At 47.4% G+C, this 22,723-nt stretch overlaps 1 protein-coding gene across 1 annotated transcript; it reads left to right on the top strand.

The window, feature by feature from the left end:
- Positions 1–4,019: 4,019 nt before the first annotated feature.
- On the top strand, positions 4,020–5,504 carry LOC109767355 (peroxidase 70). Its single transcript, XM_020326116.4, has 3 exons — positions 4,020–4,307; positions 4,415–4,606; positions 4,705–5,504. Exons 1-3 carry the CDS (start codon positions 4,092–4,094, stop codon positions 5,263–5,265), a joined length of 969 nt encoding a protein of 322 aa, XP_020181705.1. The 5' UTR covers positions 4,020–4,091; the 3' UTR covers positions 5,266–5,504.
- The last annotated feature ends 17,219 nt before the right edge of the window (positions 5,505–22,723 follow it).

Below are 22,723 nucleotides of genomic sequence, written 5' to 3'. Positions count from 1 at the left end.
AGCTACCTGCCACGAGTCCATCTTTAGAGCTGTACTGTTGCATCTACCGTGCCAGGTCTCTCTGCCATCGACGCCACCACGACGCCAGACAGCGTTGTCCTCCTGCGCGAGTCCATCCTCCCACATCGAACTCCGAATCTGCACCACGCCACGCCGTCAAGATCCATCGCCATCAATGTATGGATGAAGCACCACTCCACCAAAGAAGCCGTCCGCTGGTCCCGCGAAGCCGAGTGCACCTCCAAGAATGCCGCCCCCAAGGGGGTTACGACATATGATTGCCGCCAACATCCGATCAGCTGATCTAGGGTTTCCCCCGGAGGTATTGAGTGGAGTTGGGAGCTTCACCTTGATGATGCCTTCATGAAGGAAACGATGATAAGGGCATCCTCATCATCGGCTCCGGCCATCGACCGAAGACCAGGTTTTCACTCGGATCCGTCCCAAGAAATCCACCCAACAACCTGTGCACCGTCTCGACCGCCTTCAAAGCCCCAGATCCAGCCGCCTATATCTGGCGACCAACCGCAGCAACAGTGCCACCGTGGGATCCATGGCGCACCGGCCACTGCCTGAGTGTGCCACCACTTGAGCCTAGGAGGCGGGCTCCCACCCCGCCTCGCCAAGCCGCGAGAGCCGCCGAGAGGGTTCCCGCGCGCTCGTCACCGTCTCTGATCCGAACCAATCCATAGTAGATCGCCGTCACAGATCCGCCTTGGACAGGGACTGCACCACGCCATGCCGTCACGGGAAGCCCTAACTTCACCGGCTGCCACCCGCCCCGGGATCCAGACAGAACATTGCCGCTGCCATCGGCCAAGTTCCGCCGCCGCCGACCGGCCAAGCCGCCGGTCACTGCGACCACCGCCGCCATGACCAAGCGAGCACAACTAGCCGGCCGACCAACTCCGACGAAGAAGAAGGCCACCACCAACAAGCCTAGGGCCAGCGCCCAAGACATCCTCGTGATGCAGATCAGTTTTAGGAGCAGTGCACCGCTGGTGGCGATTGAGATCGGTAGCACAACGAATTAGCCCGACTGAGTCAAGGCCAGATCCGCCGTTGCTGGAGCCGTCCTCCCCCACCGCCGCCGCACCACTTCCATGTCGCCGCCGATCTGCGCCACCGCCGCCAATCTGGCCGGAAAGGAGCGCCGCCTCCCAACCAGATCGAGATCCGAGGAGAAAACCGCCGCCGCCGCCACCGCCGCCACGCCGCAAGGGCTTTGCCCTGTGACGCCCCGGGCGACGGCGACGGAGGGGAGCGGAGGTGGGGCGAGGCTGTAGGAGGAGGGCGGGGGCTCCCCGGTGCAAGGCGGCGCCGCCGCACGGGGGAGGGACGGGGAAGTGACCGTCTAGAGGTTATGAGTTTCCGTGTCATAAGTGAGAAGGGGTGTTAAAGTATATATATATGAATTTATTAGCCTTTCCATCAGTTCAAACTTTTGGTTGCATTGACTAGTGCATGACACTTAACTGGGTGGCGGCCACAACGACTTGTACGACGTGAGCCTTGTCCCTTGTGGATGGATACAACCTGCCGGTCCTAAATGGCACCAACGCAATGCACAGCACACATGCACATCTAAGGGTAGTAAGAGCATTTACAGACGGGTTCCTTAAACACCTTCGGTACGTCCTGGCGGACGACCCCGGTCAGTGATAGGCAGAGTTTTTCTTCTCGGACAAGAAAAAACTTGTATACGGCCCAATTTATTGAATTTAAACCACATAAGCCATGTCAAATAGGCTTCGTACGAGCCAAATGCCACAACTCTTAGCGGTAGATCACGGGACCTACCAACTTCACATCGCACGTTCGATTCCTGATTTTTGAAATAATAGGATTTTGTGCTATTCAACGCTTATTTAAAAGATATTGCTCGCGGTGCGGTAACAAAGAGTCGAATTCGCGACCTTAGAAAGGTAAGAAGACGGTACCACCACTGAAACAAGAAGCACCTTGTTTACGTAAAATGTGTTAACTAGAATATATTTAAATGCCAAAATATTAATTTGAAAAATTCGAGCAAAAAAAAGTTGGAATTGCCGAGATTTTTCAAAAACAATAGTTTCCTCCCACCAACGAAAGAAATCGTAATAAAAAAAAGCTTGGTGACCAGTCACAAAATCGTGACCCGGCCGGGCTCCTCAAACCAGCCCTTTTATGTTTGGGTTGACCGACACCCCATAGCCAGCCTATATCTGGGGTAGATATGAGGAGGGCTCCGTGCATGTCCGTCTCGGATCCGACAGACATGACCCATCAGAAAATTTACCATCCCTTGACCTTCCGGACCAGTCATTTTTCTCTTCTCTCTTCTCCCTCTTTCGCGCCAGCCATCCCCTAGCTCCGACGGCATCCTTACCCCTCAGTGCCGACACCACCGCCATAAAACTCCTTCCTGCCAATCTCGCCGCCCCGAACACTGTTGCCGCCCGAACGCCGCCGCGGTACATCCAACTATTTTTGGACCGCACCTTGCCATCTATGTGTTCGAAAAATTGTCTGAGCAGCTTTTTTATTCTTTTGTAGGAAAAGCAATGGTTTCGGAGGGTTTTTTGATTCATTGGGTCTGACAAAGATGGACGATGATGATCATCATCATCAGCATCCAAGAGGAGATGGATAGGTAGGTGGAACATATTTTGAACTTCAAGGGTTTGATCAAAGGGAGAAGAGTTTTGAATCGAGATAGGGTCGCCGGAGCAAGGCTGCTCTATAAGGACTACTTTAAGTAGAGGCAACAGAATCTTCGAGATCAACAGGTGCACTTGCAACTACTCACTGATCTTGTTGAGCATATGTCGACCCACAGTGAAAACCAATAAGTTTAAAGTTTTAATTCTGCACTTAAAAATAAATTCTATGTTTGAACTATGTATTGTCTCTGCGAACAAATTTTATTTACATGTGATATTCATGTGTATGATTGACATGCATCGATTTGCATGGATTTGAGGATTTCGATATGAGGAGTGTGGTTGTCTGGCATGACATATGAGGGCCGTCTCGCGTTATCCAGGGTCGCGTCCCCTGATGTTTAGGGGAGCAGATTTGCCAAGTCTGGTTGTAGATGCTCTAATATGCAACAATCGATCGGCCCAAACTATCGACTGGTCCACCCCCGCACGTCCGATTTGACAAATCGCAACCGCGCGATTTTGATCCCCCCCCCCCCCCCCGCCACACACGCCCCTCACAACTGGATGTCCTTCGTCCATGTCCTAACAAAGCAAGAAGGGAAGCAACATTCAGTGCAAAAAATCAGGGCCCGCTATTGAGGTCGCCGCTCCCCTGATGCTTCTCACAGTACCCTGATGACGCACCTTCCTCGACATCGGCTCCAAGAACCGGGGAGGCTCCTTCAAAAAACACAAATCCCCCTAGCAAAGCACCATCGGTGCTCGCATGTACCTCGTCAACGCGATCACAACACCATCATCGTCATGGTTGTAGCATCCTCATTGTCACCGGCGACCTTGGCTTGCCCTTCACCACACTAATAGCTATGGCGGTCGGTTCCAGCTTTTCCCCTGGCCGGTTGCATCTCAGTCGGCAGAGTCACTAGTGCCAACGTCGACGTTGCCGGTCGCAGCATGTGCCATCGCCTACATTAATCTTATCAGATTAAGATGTCAATTAAAAAAATTTCACGAAACAACCCCACAGAGCATGGGACATGGGAAGACATAATTCCAATTAGCTCGCTGAATATGATCTGTATCCATAGAGACCGGCAACCAGCGCACTAACAGTTTTATATTATTTATATATACTCGAAATGCTATTTGCTAGTGACATTTGAACAAAGATGGAACAGTTTCTGGTACCTAAGTAGATATGCGTTGCTGTTAATTAGTCAACCAGAGAAAGCAACCACGTGGGACTTGTCACACTTTTCCACAACCCCGTCCGTACCGGCCTAACTTTCACAATTCTACATGCATCTCATGCAACCGAAAGAACCATACTATTATAAATAGGTGGCTCGTGCCCACCACAGTTATGCAAAGCCACTGAGCTAGCAATCCTGCTTACAGTGAAGAACAGACTGAGCCTACGTACGTAGCTAGATAAATTTGTAAGCCATGGCTTCCAGCTCTAGCTGTAGGGCATTGCATTGCTTGCTTGCCCTCTTCCTGCTCTGCTCTTTCGCGTATGGACAGCTTTCGCCGTCGTTCTACGCGAAGACCTGCCCGACGCTGGAACTCATCGTGCGCTCCACAGTGACCAAGGCAGTCCTCGTCGAGCGCCGAATGGGGGCGTCCCTCCTTAGGCTCCACTTCCATGACTGCTTTGTTCAAGTAATTACACTAAATCCTTAAGCAAACATAGTTATGCCGATTGATTTACAATCATACACGGAGAAGGTCAGGTCAGGATTAATGGTGAAATTTTGTTATATGTATAGGGCTGTGACGGCTCCATTCTCTTGGATGACAAGGGTAGCTTCGTGGGCGAGAAGACGGCCCTTCCCAACATGAATTCGGTGCGGGGCTTCGAGGTGATCGACGAGATCAAGAAGAATGTGGAACTGGTATGCCCTGGCGTCGTCTCCTGCGCCGACATCATCGCCCTCGCAGCACGGGACGGCACGGTTATGGTACGTACATACAATCAATGACAGTGGGCACGTGCACTGCAGTTTTCTGGTCACTGACAATGCTTGGATTGATCGGTATACGTACGTTGTTCCTCCAGCTAGGCGGGCCCAGCTGGCCCGTGCCGCTCGGCCAGCGGGACTCGACGACGGCCAGCCTGAATGCGGCGAACAGCGACATCCCGACGCCTGACTATAACCTGGACCAGCTCATCGCTGCGTTCAACAAGCACCAGCTGAGCCCACGGGACATGACGGCGCTGTCCGGCGCGCACACCATCGGCTACTCGCAGTGCCTCAACTTCCGCGACCACATCTACAACGGCACCAACATCGACCCGGTGTTCGCCACGCTGCGCAAGCGTACCTGCCCCGCCCAGGCCCCCAACGGCGATACCAACCTGGCGCCATTCGACGTGCAGACGGCACTCGTCTTTGACATCGCCTACTACAGCAACCTGGTCACCAAGCGCGGCCTGCTGAACTCCGACCAGGAGCTCTTCAACGGCGGCTCCCAGGACGCGCTGGTGAGCCAGTACGCTACCAACCCGGCGCTCTTCGCGACTGACTTCGTGGCAGCGATCATCAAGATGTCCAACCTCAGCCCGCCCCCTGGAATCCCCACCGAGATCAGGCGCAACTGCAGGGTCGTTAACAGCTGATCAACATCCATCTTCGCATCATATATATATTATCCGTCCGTCCTAAGTTAGATTCATGAATGATCTTATATTATGAGACGGAGGGAGTACGTGTTACAGTGTTAAGTGCATGCGCAGCCGTATGAGTATATAAGTACGCATGATATGTAACCAACCAGCTGCATGCATGCAGCCAGAATAAGAGCCGTTTGGTTCAGATAATAATATATGTGACAATACTATAACGGAAACAATATATATCATATATGGTCGTTTATGTAACATCTAAGGATTGTGTACGCTCCTAAACTACTCGTGCGGGTTATAAACCCTTTTCTTTCGGTGAGCGGTTGTACGTGGCCCTTAGAGATTTGTACGGAGCCAACTCATGTGTGGTGCACATCTAAAAGCAAATATAATAAGACAACATAATAAGGCTAGAAGAGTTAAAATATTATATTGTTCTTAATTGGAAGAAATAGAAGAGGAGAGGAGAGAAGCGAAGTGTCGGTTGATTAAGTGCTAGCTATAGCATGAGTTTCAAGACAATTTGTCGATTATATGATGGGCCACTTATTAACAAATAATATACATTTATAATTTATTATTGCACATGCCGACTACTAGGTTGGCTATAAGTGATTGGCAACTCTCTGTAGCCAATTGTTGGATATATTATTAACCATGTTCTTAAGGGAGGTCCAGGCATGTGGACCGCCTGCATGATTAGAGTTCGCCGGCCACATTGACCTCCGCAATTGCATCTCATGGTTCAGGCAGAGCCCCCATCCCCCTCGTTTTGGTGGCGCTTCTTCCTGCTGGCGGCAACTAGACCCTGCTCATCATTGTCTATGGCGATGAAGGCAACGCTAGCCGGTATTGGAATGCTGTCCATGATGTGTGTCTGCCACGTAGCGGGGGGGGGGGGGGGGGGGGGGGGTGTCTCTGGCATGGATTTGCTTATCTGGTGGAAAATTTGGTTTTTCCTCGTACGCAAGGAGAAATGGACTTTCAAGCAAAAAATGAATTTTAAAATTTGAATGAACTACGGTTAAATTGAAAATCATTAAAAAAATATTCGGTAACCATCTGATATGTTATAGTTACCACGGTAACTTGGTGCCCCATGAGATGTTTGTTTCACCCCCACGAATACACACACGTCGTCTCCCCTACGCCCGAGACGGCTAGGGTTTCTCTCCTCCTAGGCGATTCCGATCGCCTCTGAGTTCCAACCGCCTATATCCTTCCCCGATTGCTGCAAGCCACGTCCGTAGTCGTCAACCCCCTTGGCGATCGCGCAACGGGTCCAGGACTCTGGGATGGCGTCACTGTCCGATGCCAACTCCACCACGAACGGCGGCGGCGATGCCGCGGCTACAAGATCGGATCTGGGAGATTTCTGATCAGCTGGATCTCAACGATGAAGAGTTTGCTGATGTTGCGATTGATGAGGACAACCCTGAGATCCAGGAAAGCGTTCATTGGCTTGCCCTTGCAAGGGTTCATACAAACAAAAACTTCAGCCCTTCGGCCTTTTACAAGGATATGAGGGCCGCGTGGAATCCGGCGCAAAGTGTTAGATTTCGGCCAGTCGGACCTAATCGTTTTGTCGTCCAAGCATCCTGCTTGGGGGATTGGGAACGCATCATGTTTCAGGGTTCGTGGTTGTTTCGTAATATGGCGGTGCTCTTGTGCCCGTATGATGGTTTCAGCAAAGCAGAGGAGGTAGAATTCCATCACCTGCCAATTTGGCTGCAAATCCACAAGCTGTCGGACCCGTACTGCAAGCAGAATATTGTGGAGAAGCTTCTGAAGAACTCAGGTGAGATAATGGAGATGCGCTTGAATGGGAATACAAGGGGTGATTACGTAAGGGTGAGGGTCAAGCATGATATCCGTCAGGCTCTTACAAAATATGTCAGTATTGTTCGTGCTAAGGAACGTCAGGTTTACTTGGTTCTTCATGAAAAACTCACCAGGTTTTGCAAGCTATGTGGCCTCATTGGCCACGATCACAAGGAATATGGACCGGGGGTTCACGATGAGAAGGCGCTCAAGTTTGTTGACTGGATCTATGCTGATGCCCCGAACAAGCCACGTCCAGATCATCGAGCTACTAGGGCGTCAGGCACTGAACCTAGCAAAGTGGCGACTCCTAAGGTTGACAGAAACACTTCTGAGCTGGATCCTATTGATCCCGACGTCACTGATACCGCTTCTAGCCCAGTTAAAACACCTGGGAGAGAATGGAGGTGGATAGAATCCCAAAGTAGAGGTTGAATATGGATGAAGCTGGGGCTAACTCCCGGGATGCCACTGGCACGTTGAAGCCGGTGCTAGCTATCACATATGGCAGCGGTAGTGATTTGAAGGAGGGCGACTCGCCCACGAACAACATTTCAAGCAGCAAAAGATTGAAAGTAGCAACAAAGAATGACCAAAAGAGATATCGGCGGGCTCCCTAGAGGAGGACCGCTGGACGCAATGAATATTTTGTCTTGGAACTGCCCGGGGGGGGGGGGGACTGCCGGACAGTTCGTGAGGTTTTGGCCCTCTCAAAAGCCAATAACCCCAAGCTAGTCTTTGTTTGTGAGACTAGACAGGAGGCAACCAAGATAGACAAAATGAAGTGGAGGCTGGGCCTAAAAGGCTTCCACGGTGTCAGTAGTGATGGAAGAAGCGGAGGGCTAGCTTTGTTCTGGGATGAGAATCTCACTGTTATGGTTCTGGAATCTTGTAGTAGGTTCATTGACGTTCGGATTCTGGAAGGAGGCTCTGGTATCTCATGGAGGGATACTTTTGTTTATGGGGAGCCGAGAGTGGAAAATCGTCAATGGATGTGGGATCATCTGTGTCGTCTGCGGGCCGTGTCGCGAGAACCATGGGTCGTTTGCGGCGACTTCAATGAAGCACTCTGGCAGCACGAGCACTTGTCAAGATCAGCCAGAGCGGAGACACAAATTTCAGCGTTCAGGGATTGCCTACAAACATGTGAGCTTGAGGATCTTGGGTTCTCAGGCATCCATACACATACAATAATGGTCAAGTGAGTTTTCGCAATGTTCAGGTCCGCCTCGATCGGGCTTGCATGGATGAAGCACTATGAGACATCTATCCTGCGGCACGGGCGGTGCATCTCGCCACCTCCTGCTCTGACCATAGCCCTCTGTTGATCAACTTGGAAGGAGTGCAGGAACCGAGGCGTAGGATGTCAACTCCACGGTATGAGATAATGTGGGAGAGAGACCTCAACCTTCCCACGGTCATCTCGGAAGCTTGGTCTAAACACTGGCCAGCCGACAATTTGGGCTCGGTGGCTATCTCGCTGAAGGAGGTGATGACTGACTTGAGGCATTGGAGCAAACTGAACTTTGATAATGTTTTGAAGGACATCGAAAATCTACGTCAACAGTTGGCTGACCTTCAACTGTCAAGCGCGGACCGGGCGTAGACACGGGCTAAAATGAATCAACTCGATGAGCTTCTTTATAAACAAGAGATGCTATGGCTTCAACGGTCTAGAATTGAATGGTTGAAAGAAGGGGAACGCAACACTAAATATCTACACCGGCGAGCTGTTTGGCAGGCTCGTCGCAACCAAATTCAGCGACTGATGATTGCTGACGGCTCTTGGTGCACCGTGCCATCCGATATGGAGAGGATGGCCAACTCCTACTTTAAGGAGATTTTCACTAAAGATCCTACCCTGAATCCGCATGAGGTGCTGGACAATATTGTTACTAAGGTGTCAGCGGAGATGAATGACACCTTGTGTAAGCCATACTCGGAGGAGGAGATTTCAAATGCTCTTTTTCAGATCGGGCCCCTAAAAGCTCCAGGCTGTGATGGTTTCCCGGCAAGGTTTTATCAAAGGAATTGGGCTGTTTTGAAGGTGGAAATAGTGGCTGGAGTGCGGGAGTTTTTTGTTACTGGCATCATGCCAGATGATGTTAACGACACGGCGATTGTGTTAATTCCAAAAGTGCCCCACCCTAAGGAACTAAAGGATTTCCACCCCATTAGTCTGTGTAATGTGGTGTACAAGATCGTGTCTAAATGCATGGTGAACAGGCTCTGGCCGCTCCTGTCTGAGCTTGTCTCTGACAATCAGAGTGCATTCATTCCAGGAGGCTAATTTCTGACAATTCCATTATTGCCCTCAAGTGCATTCATCATATTCAGTCAGTCAAGGTTAACTCACCAGCTTTGTGTGCATACAAACTTGATCTGTCGAAGGCGTACACACGCGTTGATTGGTACTTCTTGGAAAGGGCGCTCTCTAAATGGGGCTTCTCTGATCAGTGGATCTCTCGCTTTATGGCATGTGTCTCATCAGTGAAGTATTCTGTTAAATTTAATGGCAAACTATTGGAGTCCTTCTCTCCCTCGAGAGGTCTACGCCAAGGTGATCCATTATCCCCCTTCCTTTTCCTCTTTGTGGCCGACACTCTATCTATCCTTCTGAACAAGTCGATGAATGAGGAAGGTTTACAAGGGGTCAAGATCTGTAGAGGTGCCCCGGTCATCTCACATCTCCTATTTGCGGATGACTCCCCCTGTTTTTCCATGCCTCAGAGCAGCAGGCTCTCTTGGTTAAAGGTGTGTTGAACACGTATACGGCGGCGACTGGACAATTGATCAACCCGTTGAAGTGTTCCATTCTTTTTTCAGATAACTGTCTGTCGAGTGTGGTTCAGGAGGTCAAAACTGTTTTGGAGATTACTCAAGAAGTGTTTGAGCCCAAGTACTTGGGTCTTCCTGTCCCAGAAGAAAGAATCCACAAAGGTAATTTTGAAACTATCCAAGAGCGCCTATGGAAGAAGCTTATAGATTGGAGTGAGCAATATATGTCCACTGCAAATAAGGAGATTCTTATTAAAACTGTGGCCCGCCCTTCCTGCTTATGTAATGAGTGTCTTCAAGTTTCCTGCATCGGTTTGTGTCGAACTAACTCGTATGATACGTCAATACTGGTGGGGAGTGCAGAACGGCAAAAAAAAAGATGGCTTGGATGAGATGGGATAAACTGAGGCTGCCTAAGTCCATGGGTGACATGGGGTTTCGAGACATGATGTCCTTTAACAAGGCATTGCTTGCTAAACAAGCGTGGCGTTTGTTGGACACACCGGAGAGTCTTTGTGCTCGCCTTCTAAAGGCAAAATATTATCCCTCTGGACAGCTGCTCGATACGGTGTTCTCGGGCAATGGTTCATCATTGTGGAAAGGTATACTGCATGGCCTGGATTTGCTCAAGAGAGGTGTGATTTGGAGAGTGGGGAACGGGGCTAACATCCGCACCTGGAGGGATCCCTGGATCCCCCGGCCATCGTCGTTTCGCCCCATCACTCCGAAAGGCACTTGCCGCCTGAACAGGGTAGCTTATTTTCTTGATGAAAACGGGGCTTGGCGGGTGGATCGTCTTCGAGAATTTTTTTGGCCCATGGACGTACAGTATATAACAAAGATCAGAGCTTCGCCCTGTATGCGGAATGATTTCTTGTCCTGGTTCCAGGAGAAGAGCGGGACCTTTACGGTGAAGAGTGCATCCAGACTAGCCGCATGTGATCATAACACTGCCTTTGCAGGTGGTTCTTCCAGTTCAGACCCTGAGGGGAATCGCTCGCTGTGGAACCGGATTTGGTCGTCCAACGTACCACAGAAAATGAAGATCACAGCATGGCGAGTGGTTACGGGTACCCTAGCTACTCAACAGTGCAAGAATTACCGGCATTTGGCCACCCGCTTACTTTGCCCTATCTGTGAGGTGGAGGAGGAGTCTACTTTTCATGCTTTGGTCACTTGCACTCATGCAAGAATTTCGTGGATCAACATGCGTAGAAGATGGCCTCTTCCAGATGACGATCGCCTCATTCATACTGGGAAGGAATGGCTAATGCTCCTACTTGATTCCTGCTCAGAGATGGTCCGAGACATGGTAATTATGCTGATTTGGCGGATATGGCAGATACGCAATGAGAAGCCCCACCCGTGCCTGCATCGGTTGAGTTCCTGGATAGTTACTATAAATCCATCAACCTCGCGGGCAAGTTTTCAGCTGAGGAGATTATCAAAGGCAAAATGCCCTCGGTGCCACAGGTGGTGACGCGCCAAAAGATGGTTGTGCCCGCTATACCATGGCCGGCTCCGGCAAGGGGTACGGTGGCCCTGTCCGTTGATGGTTCGTATAACCCACAGGATGGCTCCGCGGCAGCCGGGTGTGTTCTCCGAGACAGTGAGGGTTCAATCTTATTTGCGGAATACAAATATATTTTCCTCGCCGACATCAGAGGAGCGGCCGGCGAAGACGGCACCGGCTCCTAAGAAGGTGGCGGCAGGGCGCCTCGGTCGGCCGGACTACAAGCCACCTCCCCCCCCCCCCCCACACACACACACACACCTCTCCCGTCGGATCCCATCGCACTCCGGTGCCGGCGTGCTACCTCCGGCTTCTCCTCCCCGGCCCTTGACCGTCCCCTTTCCTGCGGGCTTCGGCTATCGCTAGCGTGTTCTCGCCCCAACCCCCTCCTCCCGCCCCAAATCCGTGCGGCCTACAACACCCCTGCTGTTGCCGGCGCCGGATCCCGGGAGGATGGTGTTCGGGGCTTCTTGGTCGGGCCGTCGTCGACCTGCCCGGTGCGGCGTGTCTCTCCTCGTGCTCCACCCCCTCCAGCGCCTCCCAACTCCACGACCTACCCCTGCCGGCTGCTCCTCCCCATGGCTCTCGGTCCGGCCATGCATTCTCTTCCACTGGCTTTGGTGCTGCTGGTGGCAGTGCATTCTTTCCCCGCCCAGTTCTGGACCATGGCGTTGGTGGTGAATCTGGTGTATGCGGTGAGTTGTGTTGGTGGTGGTGGTTGTTGATGGTGGTGCATCCGGCGGTGCCCATGGCACCTTCTTATCTGGTGATGGGTGCAGCTCTCCCTGCCATGGTGGTTCCAACCAGCTATATGGTTTCCTTGTCTTCGGTTCCTGATCCGATGACATTTGGGGTGATTCGGTTAAAGGCCGGGGCGAAATCCTTGCTCGGCTTGCCGATGCTGGTAGCGGCGACATCCGTGAATGTCGTCTCCTTCTTGAAGGAGTTGCCATGGCCTTTCGACCTGTCCTCCTTCGAGCACCGGGGGAAACCCTTGGTCTAGTTCTCCAGACCAGACGGCGGCGGCGTCCCGATGTCGTCCCCCTTCATGAAGGCGTCGTCTTGGCTGCTCGTGGTGTCTTCAATGTTGAAATTGGTGATGCTGGACACCCTGCTTGGTTTTGGGTTGCTTTTCAAGACGTGGGCATCTGACGCGCAATGTACAACATCGCCGACGCTTCATCCATGGCTTCTTCCTCAGGCCGGTCCGATCCTGGAACCCACTTGCCGACTCTTCTTGGCACTTCAAGGTGGGGGTTATGTTGATTTGCTCCATCCTGGTAGCATGGCCATGTGACGGTGGTGCCCAGCTTTGTTCGTGACGCGGCTTAGCTGCTCTAGGTCATGTTTCTTTGCCTTTCATGGCTGGAGTTCTAGGCTAGGAGAGTGTGTGCCGTGTTGTATCCCTCTTACTCCCCTCTGGTTACTCTGTTCTTTTCTACCTATCAAAGAAAGATCCTAAAATCTTCAAAGTGCACGCGCATCTTTTGGAGAAAACGAGCGGCCGCGCTCTGCCACACGCATGCATGCATAGGATTTGTCTGCTAGTGCATGTGATTGATCATTAAATGCAGTCAGACTTATCATATTCGATGGACAACAAAACAGATTCACGTGTATTTATTCCAGGTTTTCAATTTTTTTAAAGTCATATCTTTCAAATCGCGTGTCGGAATTCAGATGTGTCTTCACCGTTGGGTTCTTCGTGACGAGATCTTTGAAACTATATCTCATATGGGTATGCTTCGACAAAAAAAATTGATGCCAACTTTGATGCTATATTGTGCAACTTTAGTATTGTATTGTGCAACTTTAGTACTACATCATGCAATTTTTTTCAAAACTAATGTTTTGGAGCTGCACCTTCGTATGAGGTTGCAACCTAGCAACCATGACAACTTTGATGTGCAACTAATCTATTGTCTCGACGAAGTCGATGTGCAACCTCCTCCCTACTCGTGAATGTGTAATTTTTCACTGTTGGCACACCCTACGCCACCTCCCCTGCCAGCGATATGTGCAATTTAGTCTGTTGTTGAAGCCAACTACCTATTAGTCAATGTGCGACTTCTTTCCCTCCCTACTTCTGGATATGTATTTTTGATTGGCGGGGGCAACAAACAGAGTTGCACATAGTCTGCTAGGTAGTTGGCCAGGACAAGATACGAAGTTGCATATCTCACGGGTAGGGATAGTTAAATGATGAAAATTTGACATTCATGAGGGTAGTGAAAAGTTGCATATAAACAAGGGGTTAAACTTGCACATATCACTAGTAGGGGTTGTTTGGGCCGGGTGCTAGTAGAGAAACTATGAATCGATGGGAGGTACGAGAAAAATTTGCACATCGTTGTTAGACAGTTGGCCGTGGCAGTATCCGAAGTTGCACATCCGCCGTTAGGCTGTTGGCCGATGCAGCAAACAGTGAAGGCACATCCACGGGCTGGGGGAAAGTTGCACATCTACTACTATGCAGTTGTTATGGGCAACAAACGAAGTTGTATATCTTACTAGAAGGAGATAGTTCGGGGGTGAAGGTACCATCATTGAAAACTGCACGTCTACAGGGTAGGAGAAAAGTTGGACATCCACTATGAGGTAGTTGCACATCGACTACTAGCCAGTTGCACAAAACGGGAACAAAATTGCATAAAAAAATTCCGTCAAAACATATTCATGCGGGATCTAGTTTCGAAGAGCACGCCGCGATGGTTCCAGCAGTGAAAACGAATCTTAATTTCGATGTGCGATTTAAAAGTTATGGTTTTTTAAAATTTTAAAAACCCAAATTAAGTGCGTTCACATGGGCGCTTTGTAACTGTCTTTTATTTTTTCTGTTTAGCGTATGTTCACACCTGTTCACTTTTTCTAATATGAATTAGGGAGACAAATTATTTCCATTTAAAGAATAAGGGACAAGATATTTCCTTTTTGGGCCGGCCACTCCGGAGCGCTAGCGGGCCAACGGCCACCCGCTAGACGCGTCCAAGAAAGATATGCAAGCTTTGCATATTCGCGAAAAATTATTATAGGCTTGTCAAGATACTAAAACGAAAAAAGAATGAACATGAACATGAATTTTAAAGGAGTAAATATCTTGGAAATCTTGGTGTGTGACAACTTGATCAACTAGCCTACTATATATCTTCCATAAATAATTTGATTGATGAACAGATACATATGCACACAATATACTCACAAATATAATTATTCAATAAAACGAAATAGTCTAAATTAAATTGGGGTTTGGTTTGGGCGCACCTGGTGGATAGATCGGTGATGCCCTCACCTTGGTATCGGCCACCATCTGTTTCTACTTGTGCAAAGGGTTTTTCCTTCAGAACACGCAAAGGATTTGCATGTCATTATATTAAGCATAGAAAAGAGTATTTGCAGGATGGTGTTATAGCGGAAAAAGTAGCAGCCGTCATAACTGGACACCCTACACTGCCGAAACTTGGCATTAAGCAACCTGACAAAGAAACCTGCCAGATTGAATCACCCAAACGTCCATTCACCATGACCCTTGAATCGAAACGCTGCATAATTCAAGGAACGGCCATCCAACAGAGTCAAAACAATTTTGAGCATCAGAGAAGACACCTTCTTGCGATGCAGTGCACAGACGGCTGTCGTACCATAAGGAATTTCTTCATGCAAGCAGGGCTATGGGCTGCGCCTCCGGGTAGGAAACGAACCTCAGTTTCCGAGCGGCGGCGCCGCGCTTCGGTCAGTTCGTCTCGGGAAGATCGATAGATCGATCAATGGCGGGCTGTGTCGACCGGGATTAGGGAAACATTTATTCGGTAATTTTTTTGAGGGGGATTTATCCGGTAAATTGAGGAGCAGGCCCAGCTCAGCAGAGCCATGGGCCTGCGCTAGTTGTAGAAACAGCCCAAAACGAAAATTATACCAAACAGCCTGATATTTTGGGGCCTTGTGCGGTCACACAGCCTGCACAGGCCTATGGACGGCCCTGCGTGCAGAAGCGATAAGCTTCCGTCATCATTACACCCTTAGTTAAAAAGATAACGAAAGAAGATTCATGGTCATGGTCTATCTCTTTCACAAATGAAACATTGATGTTTGCACGACTTTTTTTGAATCAAAATATCTTGAACAAAATTTGATGAACAAAAAAAAATCTCCATCAGTTGAGCAGCTTGCCGCCATTAGTTCACGAAGGTGATTCGCGTGGCTGCAGGTGGGAGCGTGGTGACCAGGAGCGTGGTGCCCGGTCGCGCCTGGTAGCGTCCAGGTGCCCTCATATCGTCCCTACATTTTGGTACCTATATGAGGGGTGCCAGTCAGCCTGAGCGTATAGGGACTAAGTGAGGGATCCGGTTGGGTCAACTTTTTGTGACCGGGCGAATGTTACGGATGTAGACGCTCTAACGAGGCGGAGTCATAGCTAAAAGATTTTATTTATTAATTCATAATAAATTACTTTTCTACGAAAACTTGTCCATGAGTAGACGGTTATATGAAGAGCAATATCAACACATTGCTTGGAAATTACTTATCGTCACAAATTATAAAAAAGTGAGTAAACAATTTACAAATAAAATATTATGAAAATTCAACAGATTATTCACAATATCATTACCAACTTTTAAATTTTAGAACCATATCCATGGAATTGGTACAAGACAATCTTAGAATTTGCATAGTTCTGGGGAGTAAACTTGCAAATTATATCATGTTAGCGATCATCGTATTGCATAATTTGTACTCTTTTTTTCTTCATGATTTTTTCCCTTATGTTTCTCATAAACGAGACAATATAAAAACAAGTATCCATATATGCCATATCATTTTCAGCTATATATTTTTTCTACTGGATTTTAAAGGAGATTTTCCATGGCATATCAGTTCTGGGGGCTTTCTGGCACTATTCTTTCAATTGTTTTGTATGCCCGTCGACTATGAGGTGCTTGTGCTGACTTCACCAATCTCAAGATCCACCGGTTTAGCCTCTCAAAGGTGCTCATAGGGTAGAATTTTTGTATATGTTGTGAGAGTCTGCGTTTCGTAAAAAAAAAGGAAAATCGTCTAAAACTGGTATGGTGGTTCGTTTTACATATGTTGATAAGTACACATCAGATAACAATTAATATTCAACAAGTCTCAATCCAAGCACCCATCATTTTGGCCGTACGTGCAAAGAATTCGACTTGCATTTGTTCAATTCTATCGTACTCGGTGCAGCTATGGTTGTCGATCCTGCCCAAAGGTTCAGACCGGATCATGGGCAGTGGGTAATACGTACGTTTTTGTATTCATATGGGAACAAATACGTTAGTAAACGTGCATAATTAAGGCGAGGTGAGAAGAACTAGAGGACACGATGTCCAGCTGGAAACGAGAGCTATTCTGCGGGCCACTAGCTGAGAAACGGACGAGCCTGCTGTCCATTCAGTCTCTAATCTCTGACCGGCCGGCCGGTGCGTGCTACGAGCCAAAACCCTAGTCGACGGGGTGATGGAGAACGGGAGCAACAATACAACACAGTTGGGAGTAGGACACATTTGTAGCATCGATCTGGCCATAGCGCGCAAGTGGTGTGCACTTGGACAGCATCATATAAGGTCGAAGATTGCCCATCCAGACTACATGCATGCACGCCTGTTCCCGATCGGCTACGCCTGGAAATGTCAAGAACTAAACACAGAGGTTTGTGCACATTTTGCATAGTACATGCATACATGCATGTCGGCAACGGCTCCATATGTCCAACCTGGCGTTCGTCGGCAAACATCCATTTAAAACTAGCAGGAATTTCAAAGTAAACATGCTTAGCACGTTTTCGGTCGTTCGGACGGATGCGGATGGTGAAGCCGTGCCCGCCTGCATTAGTATGTCAAAGTCAAACTCGGCATTGTAATCCGGGGGTGCTTTGTTCTAGAATACGCACGAGTGTGTGTATCATATATTAAAGGGGGAGAGTGGGGTAAAAAGAGCCCCATTCACATAGCATTCTTACATCATGTTACATGCAAGAGTCCACACCCTGAGGGCCATCTAGGTAGGAGAACTAACTACTCCCTCTAGCCCACCTAGCTAGGCCTCCGAGGAAGGTGGCGAAATCACCTTTGAGGAGGCCAGCGGTACTCCACGCTCTACCTTCTTTCTCCATGTTGGCAATCACGACCGTAGCGGAAGGAGTCGCTCCATCGAAGACGATGGCGTTTCGATGCTTCCATAGTTCCCACAGTCCTAGAGAGAGTATGGTGCGGCTGTCCTTGACCTTGATATCTGTCGTCTTGCAAGAATTGCACCAAGGTATCAACTCCGCATCGGGCGTCGGCATCCATTGTGGCTTGTGTAGGGCCTCGAGAGCCATATGCCACACTGACCTCGCAAAGACACAAGACAAAAGAAACCGGGGGTGCTCATATCCCGTCCTTGCCCCTCCCAGTGCTCCACCTTGTACAGGTGCTAAACCTGCCATGTAGACGAAAACTTTGATGTGGCAAGTTAATTAAGAGGAGAGAGATGAGTGTGATGACCCCAAGAAGAAACAATGTCAAGCACGTGAATCTAGGCAAAACATTTTAATGAAAGAGGCACACCAATGCATGGAGAACTTTAATTGCTAAATCACAAAAGGAAAAAAGCTTAGATACAAGAAGCTAAGCACCTATGCATTGAAAAGTATAGTTGCTAAGCTATTTAATGTGCTTAGCGCCTCAACTAAGCACCAGTGCATTGGCAGCAGTGGACTAACTGGAAAAGTACAAGTTGTAAATCCAATGTGGTGTGCAGAAGGTTTTGATAGAAAACAATGCTCCCAGAAGTAGGTCCACATTGAAATTCAGTTTTACCATCATATTTGTTTTGGAATATCTTCAAAACAAAGCTCTTCAAACAGGCTTTTGACCTGCTTTATAAATAAAGCAAACATCCATACAGCCACATCAATAGTACTGGAGCAACAACGACAGATGAGGCAACCACACAATCATGCCCAAATAAAGCACAACAGTAATATGAAGAAAAAATGCCACCTAGTGGCAGAAGGCTCAGCGGTCCTACGAGGAGGTGAGGTGGAGCGTGGTAGTCAGGAGCACATCCAGCATAAGCCCTAGGAGGTCGCGATCCCACTGTCTAGATAACGGGTGCCAATGCTGCAAAAAAGTAAGGAATTTGAAGAACGAGTCAAGGGCACGTGGAGGGAAGACCCTCTCAATCACCATTTTACTATGTGTCATCCATAACGTCTAAGTCATAGCCGCAAACACAAGCTAGAATAGGCGGCACTGCCGCCCAATCTGGTTGGCTCTGATTTCGAGGAACCTCGCGAGATCCAGGGCCTTGTAGACAAAACTCCAGAGAGCTCAAGGCGCCATGCACGAGAACAAGATGTGGGACCCGGTCTTCGGGGCCTCACAGAGGGGGCATAGGCTATCGCCCAGCCAATGCCTCTTAAGCACCTCTGTTCCATAGGGAAGCCGGACCCTCAATAATTGCCACACGGAAGTGTTGATTTTCAGGGGCAACGAGGCCTTCCAAAGAGGACCCGTCCAAGTGATGGTGGGCGAACGACACAACGCCTGGTATGCCGAGCCCATAGAGAAAACACCCGAACATGAAACATACCAAGCTATGAAATCTGGATTGTCCGGGAGCACCGGCGGGAAGACAGCCCGCAACCAAGCCCACTCTCCGGTCTCCACCTGCCCAAATGTACGTCAGAACAAGGTGTTCCCTATCCATTCCAAGCGGCCGCGGAGACTAGTAGCATCGGATCAGTGCAGATAGCAAGCAGGTTGTGGAAACCCAAATGAAAACGCAGATAGCAAATAGGTTGGGGAAACCCAAATGAAGTGGCTCTCCCCTAACCCATGGGTCAAGCCAAAATAAAGTTCCTGCTCCATGACCTACAGATAAGGACAGTCGAATGCGGATCTCACTTGGTCCGCTGGATGTACTCCCAGAATTAGGAACCCTTCGAATGCGAGCACGCCAGAAGGGGCTCGCCCCTAAGATACTTAGCCTGAATAAGTTGCAGCCACAAGCCCCCCTCCCCTTGCATGATCCACTAGACCCAACGCAGCATGAGGGCCATGTTCATGCGGCGAGAAGCAAGGATGCCTAGCCGAGCAAGATCCTTGGCCCTACAAATATCGGCCCACTTGACCATATGGTATTTCTGACGGTCGCCTGCTGCCTGTCAGGAGAATATGTCTAGATCCTTATCAAACAAGGCATGTACCCATTCCGGCAAGATATACAACATCATCATGTACATGGGGAGACTAGAAAGGTTAGAGCCTATTAGCCTCTCAGTTGATGCGATTGTACATCATAAATTCAAAGGTTTTAACATATAAAACAAATTTAAGAGAGTATGTGATTCTTTGTGGAAGAAAATACCTCCTCCACCCCCCCCCCCCCCCACCCCAAAAGAAATTTGGTCATTAAAGAAAAAAAATAGTACATCAACCATAGTGATCAGCATGCATCATGCAAATGGATCTGAGTTATCAACTTTCACAGCGTGTCGAATAAACAATCAATGGAACGACACATCTTCACTTGTCTCAGAGCCAGGTGCAACATGAAGAACAAGTGAGTGACATGCCATGTATTTTCTCTATAATTTGCACTTCGACCCAGTAGACACAATTATTCCTATAAAGTGGTATACCAAGCACTTTAACCCTACAGATTAGATATTCCCTCCATCTACTAATATAAGGCCTCTTCGGTTTTTGTGTCAAATTTTGAGTTATAATTTTGGTCAACAAAATATGGGGAATATGCCATAAAAATATATTATCGAGAATTTCTTTAAATGTGCGTCCAATGGCATAATTTTTGGCATATAACTCACATTTTATTGATATAACTGGTGGTCAAAGTTAGAAATAAAAAATACGAAGTGGCCTTGTATTAGTAGATGGAGGGAGTATCTTATCATGACTATTAAGACATTAGGGGACTACAACTAAAGGCACTACACACTTAACTTGTGTGCTTACATTAGTTGGAAAACCAGCTATAGGGAAAGCAACATATTTATGACATCCCCACTATCTTCCTCCAAGCATTAGAACATATGTAGATGTCTCACACCAAGAGAGCCCTAAGAATATCTCTCCATAGTCGGAGTAGAAAAATCCCACTTTTGAGCTATCTAGTCCCTTGTCAACCTATAAGTTGTCATTATGATGACGCCATCCATCTAGGGTTTTCCTTTCTCGCTTTTCCCGTACTAGTTCTGAACATTTAGGTTTTTTGTGGCCTCATGGGGAGAAGTAGAGTCGCACGGTCGCACCCGCTTAGTTGGTTGAAGTGGACCTGCACCAGCCACTTACCCCTTCGCCAAATAGCCCCACAAGTCAGTCATGTCTTCTTCCTATCTCCTTTCTTCTTCAGCGACAATGACAACTTTGTATCCTCTGCAACAAACATTCAAATCCATGCCGACTTGCACTGCATGTATAACCATGTCCCAGGAAGATAACCAATCATGTCAAGTAAATCTGCCAATTTCATATACGTTGTCTAATTGCATTGCTGGCCACTTGGGGTTTCACTGACAATTGCATGACTCTTTGCCATGATAAGTAGATTGGTCATGGTATGTTGATTTCTCTCAAGGCTTCGAGCCAAGAGAGACTTACTTCTCCATTGGGCATGTCCATTATGACTAAGTCGCGTGAGACAGTTGCAAGTGACTATATTTAGACTAAACTGTTTTAGTTATTCTTAATTATATCCTTTAAACATATGATTTTAACCATTATAGTTGTTTTTATTACAATTAGTAACTACGCAATGATGATACATGATTTTTCATTATATAATTTTAATATAGGTCATGGAAAATGTTATTTCACTAAATTCTAAATGCATATATTATAGGAAGTTTCACGTAATCTTTTATTTTTGAGACGATGTCTCTCATTTTTTTATCAAAATATTCTAGATCAAAGAAAAACCAAATCGCAAGTCTTCACGGACTTATTATGTGCCACTTGATGAATTACACATATATGTTTGTGTTTGTGTCTACTTTTAGTTTCTTTAAATATCAAGAGCGAGAGCTACAAAGTTGCTCGAGGTTTCTAGAATGCAGGCTTTCTATTTTTTGTGCAAACAAAAAAAAGATAATTATCGTCACACTGAATAGAGAAGTATAGAATATGGAAATATATGTGAGTCATTTCCCCAGAACTTCTACACTGATTTAGACATAAAAAAATATGAAGTGGCCTTGTATTAGTAGATGGAGGGAGTATATCTAATCATGACTATTAAGACATTAGGGGACTACACCTAAAGGCACTACACACTTAACTAGTGTGCTTACATTAATTGGAAACCAGCTCGAAAGAAAGCAACATGTTTATGCTATCCCCACAATCTTCCTCCAAACATTAGAACATATATAGAGAAACATAATATCATGGCAAAGATATAGGTTATTCAGTAATACAAATTTGTTTCTCAATAAGGAGCATCCCTATATGTCTCATAAATTAAAGTTCATGGTTCAAATTTGATTTCAGAAAAATGGAACAAATTTTGCTGATTTCATCTTTATATGTCTCAACCAACGTTGATGGTGGTGTACTATGAATGTTTTTTTTCACAATACTAAGTTCGTTCCAGATAAGTTTGCATTAGTTTTTGTGTTTGCCTCCTTGAAGACTTCGACAGATGTTTAGTTGAGTTTCAACAACTCTATTAAGAGTTTGGAACCATGTGGGAGATTGTAAAATGTGTCATATATCCCCATTTTTCAGTGAAGTTTCCAGGAAGTTTCAAATATTTCAAACCAATTCAATAGAAGACAATTATTAAATTTAGCTGATCTCGGCAACATTAATACATAACTCTTCCCACAAAAGTATATTTAATTCGCTTGCCTTCCACTATGAATACACATGGAACACTGCTCTTATGGTTCCTTAATTGTTTTTTCCTTTCTATTTCATCTTTGTGTGCCCTGGAATTGTTGCTATCACATGACTTCTGATTACATATATTCATCACGGCATATACCCTTTTCCGCTCCCCCATCTTACATCACCAATTTTATATTTACATAGGGTGGCTGAATATGATCTTTATCCATAAAGATCGATAACCACACTATTTTTTAGATATAATTATTTATGTCTACTGGAAATGTCATTTGCTAGTGACATATAGGCGAGCAATATCTGTAAAGATGGATCAGTTTTTGGCACCTACGTAGAGCGGTAGAGGAACGTTGCTCTTTGTCAACCATGGAAGAAACCTGGTGGAACTTGTCATACTTTTCCATGACCCTAGCGGCCTAACTTTGTCCATTCTACATGCTTCTCATGCAACTGAAATAACAGTATA

The sequence above is a fragment of the Aegilops tauschii genome, chromosome 6, assembly GCF_002575655.3.
Source record: "Aegilops tauschii subsp. strangulata cultivar AL8/78 chromosome 6, Aet v6.0, whole genome shotgun sequence".
In the NCBI taxonomy this organism is placed as follows: domain Eukaryota; kingdom Viridiplantae; phylum Streptophyta; class Magnoliopsida; order Poales; family Poaceae; genus Aegilops; species Aegilops tauschii.
Note: the sequence above shows the minus strand (reverse complement) of the source record. Positions and strands in the feature narration are given on the sequence as shown.

Excerpts from the sequence above, each read along its gene's own strand:
- LOC109767355 (XM_020326116.4), top strand. The coding sequence starts at position 4,092 with ATGGCTTCCAGCTCTAGCTGTAGGGCATTGCATTGCTTGCTTGCCCTC. Across the intron at positions 4,308-4,414 it reads TCCATGACTGCTTTGTTCAA|GGCTGTGACGGCTCCATTCT; the intron begins GTAATTACACTA and ends TTATATGTATAG. Across the intron at positions 4,607-4,704 it reads CACGGGACGGCACGGTTATG|CTAGGCGGGCCCAGCTGGCC; the intron begins GTACGTACATAC and ends TTGTTCCTCCAG.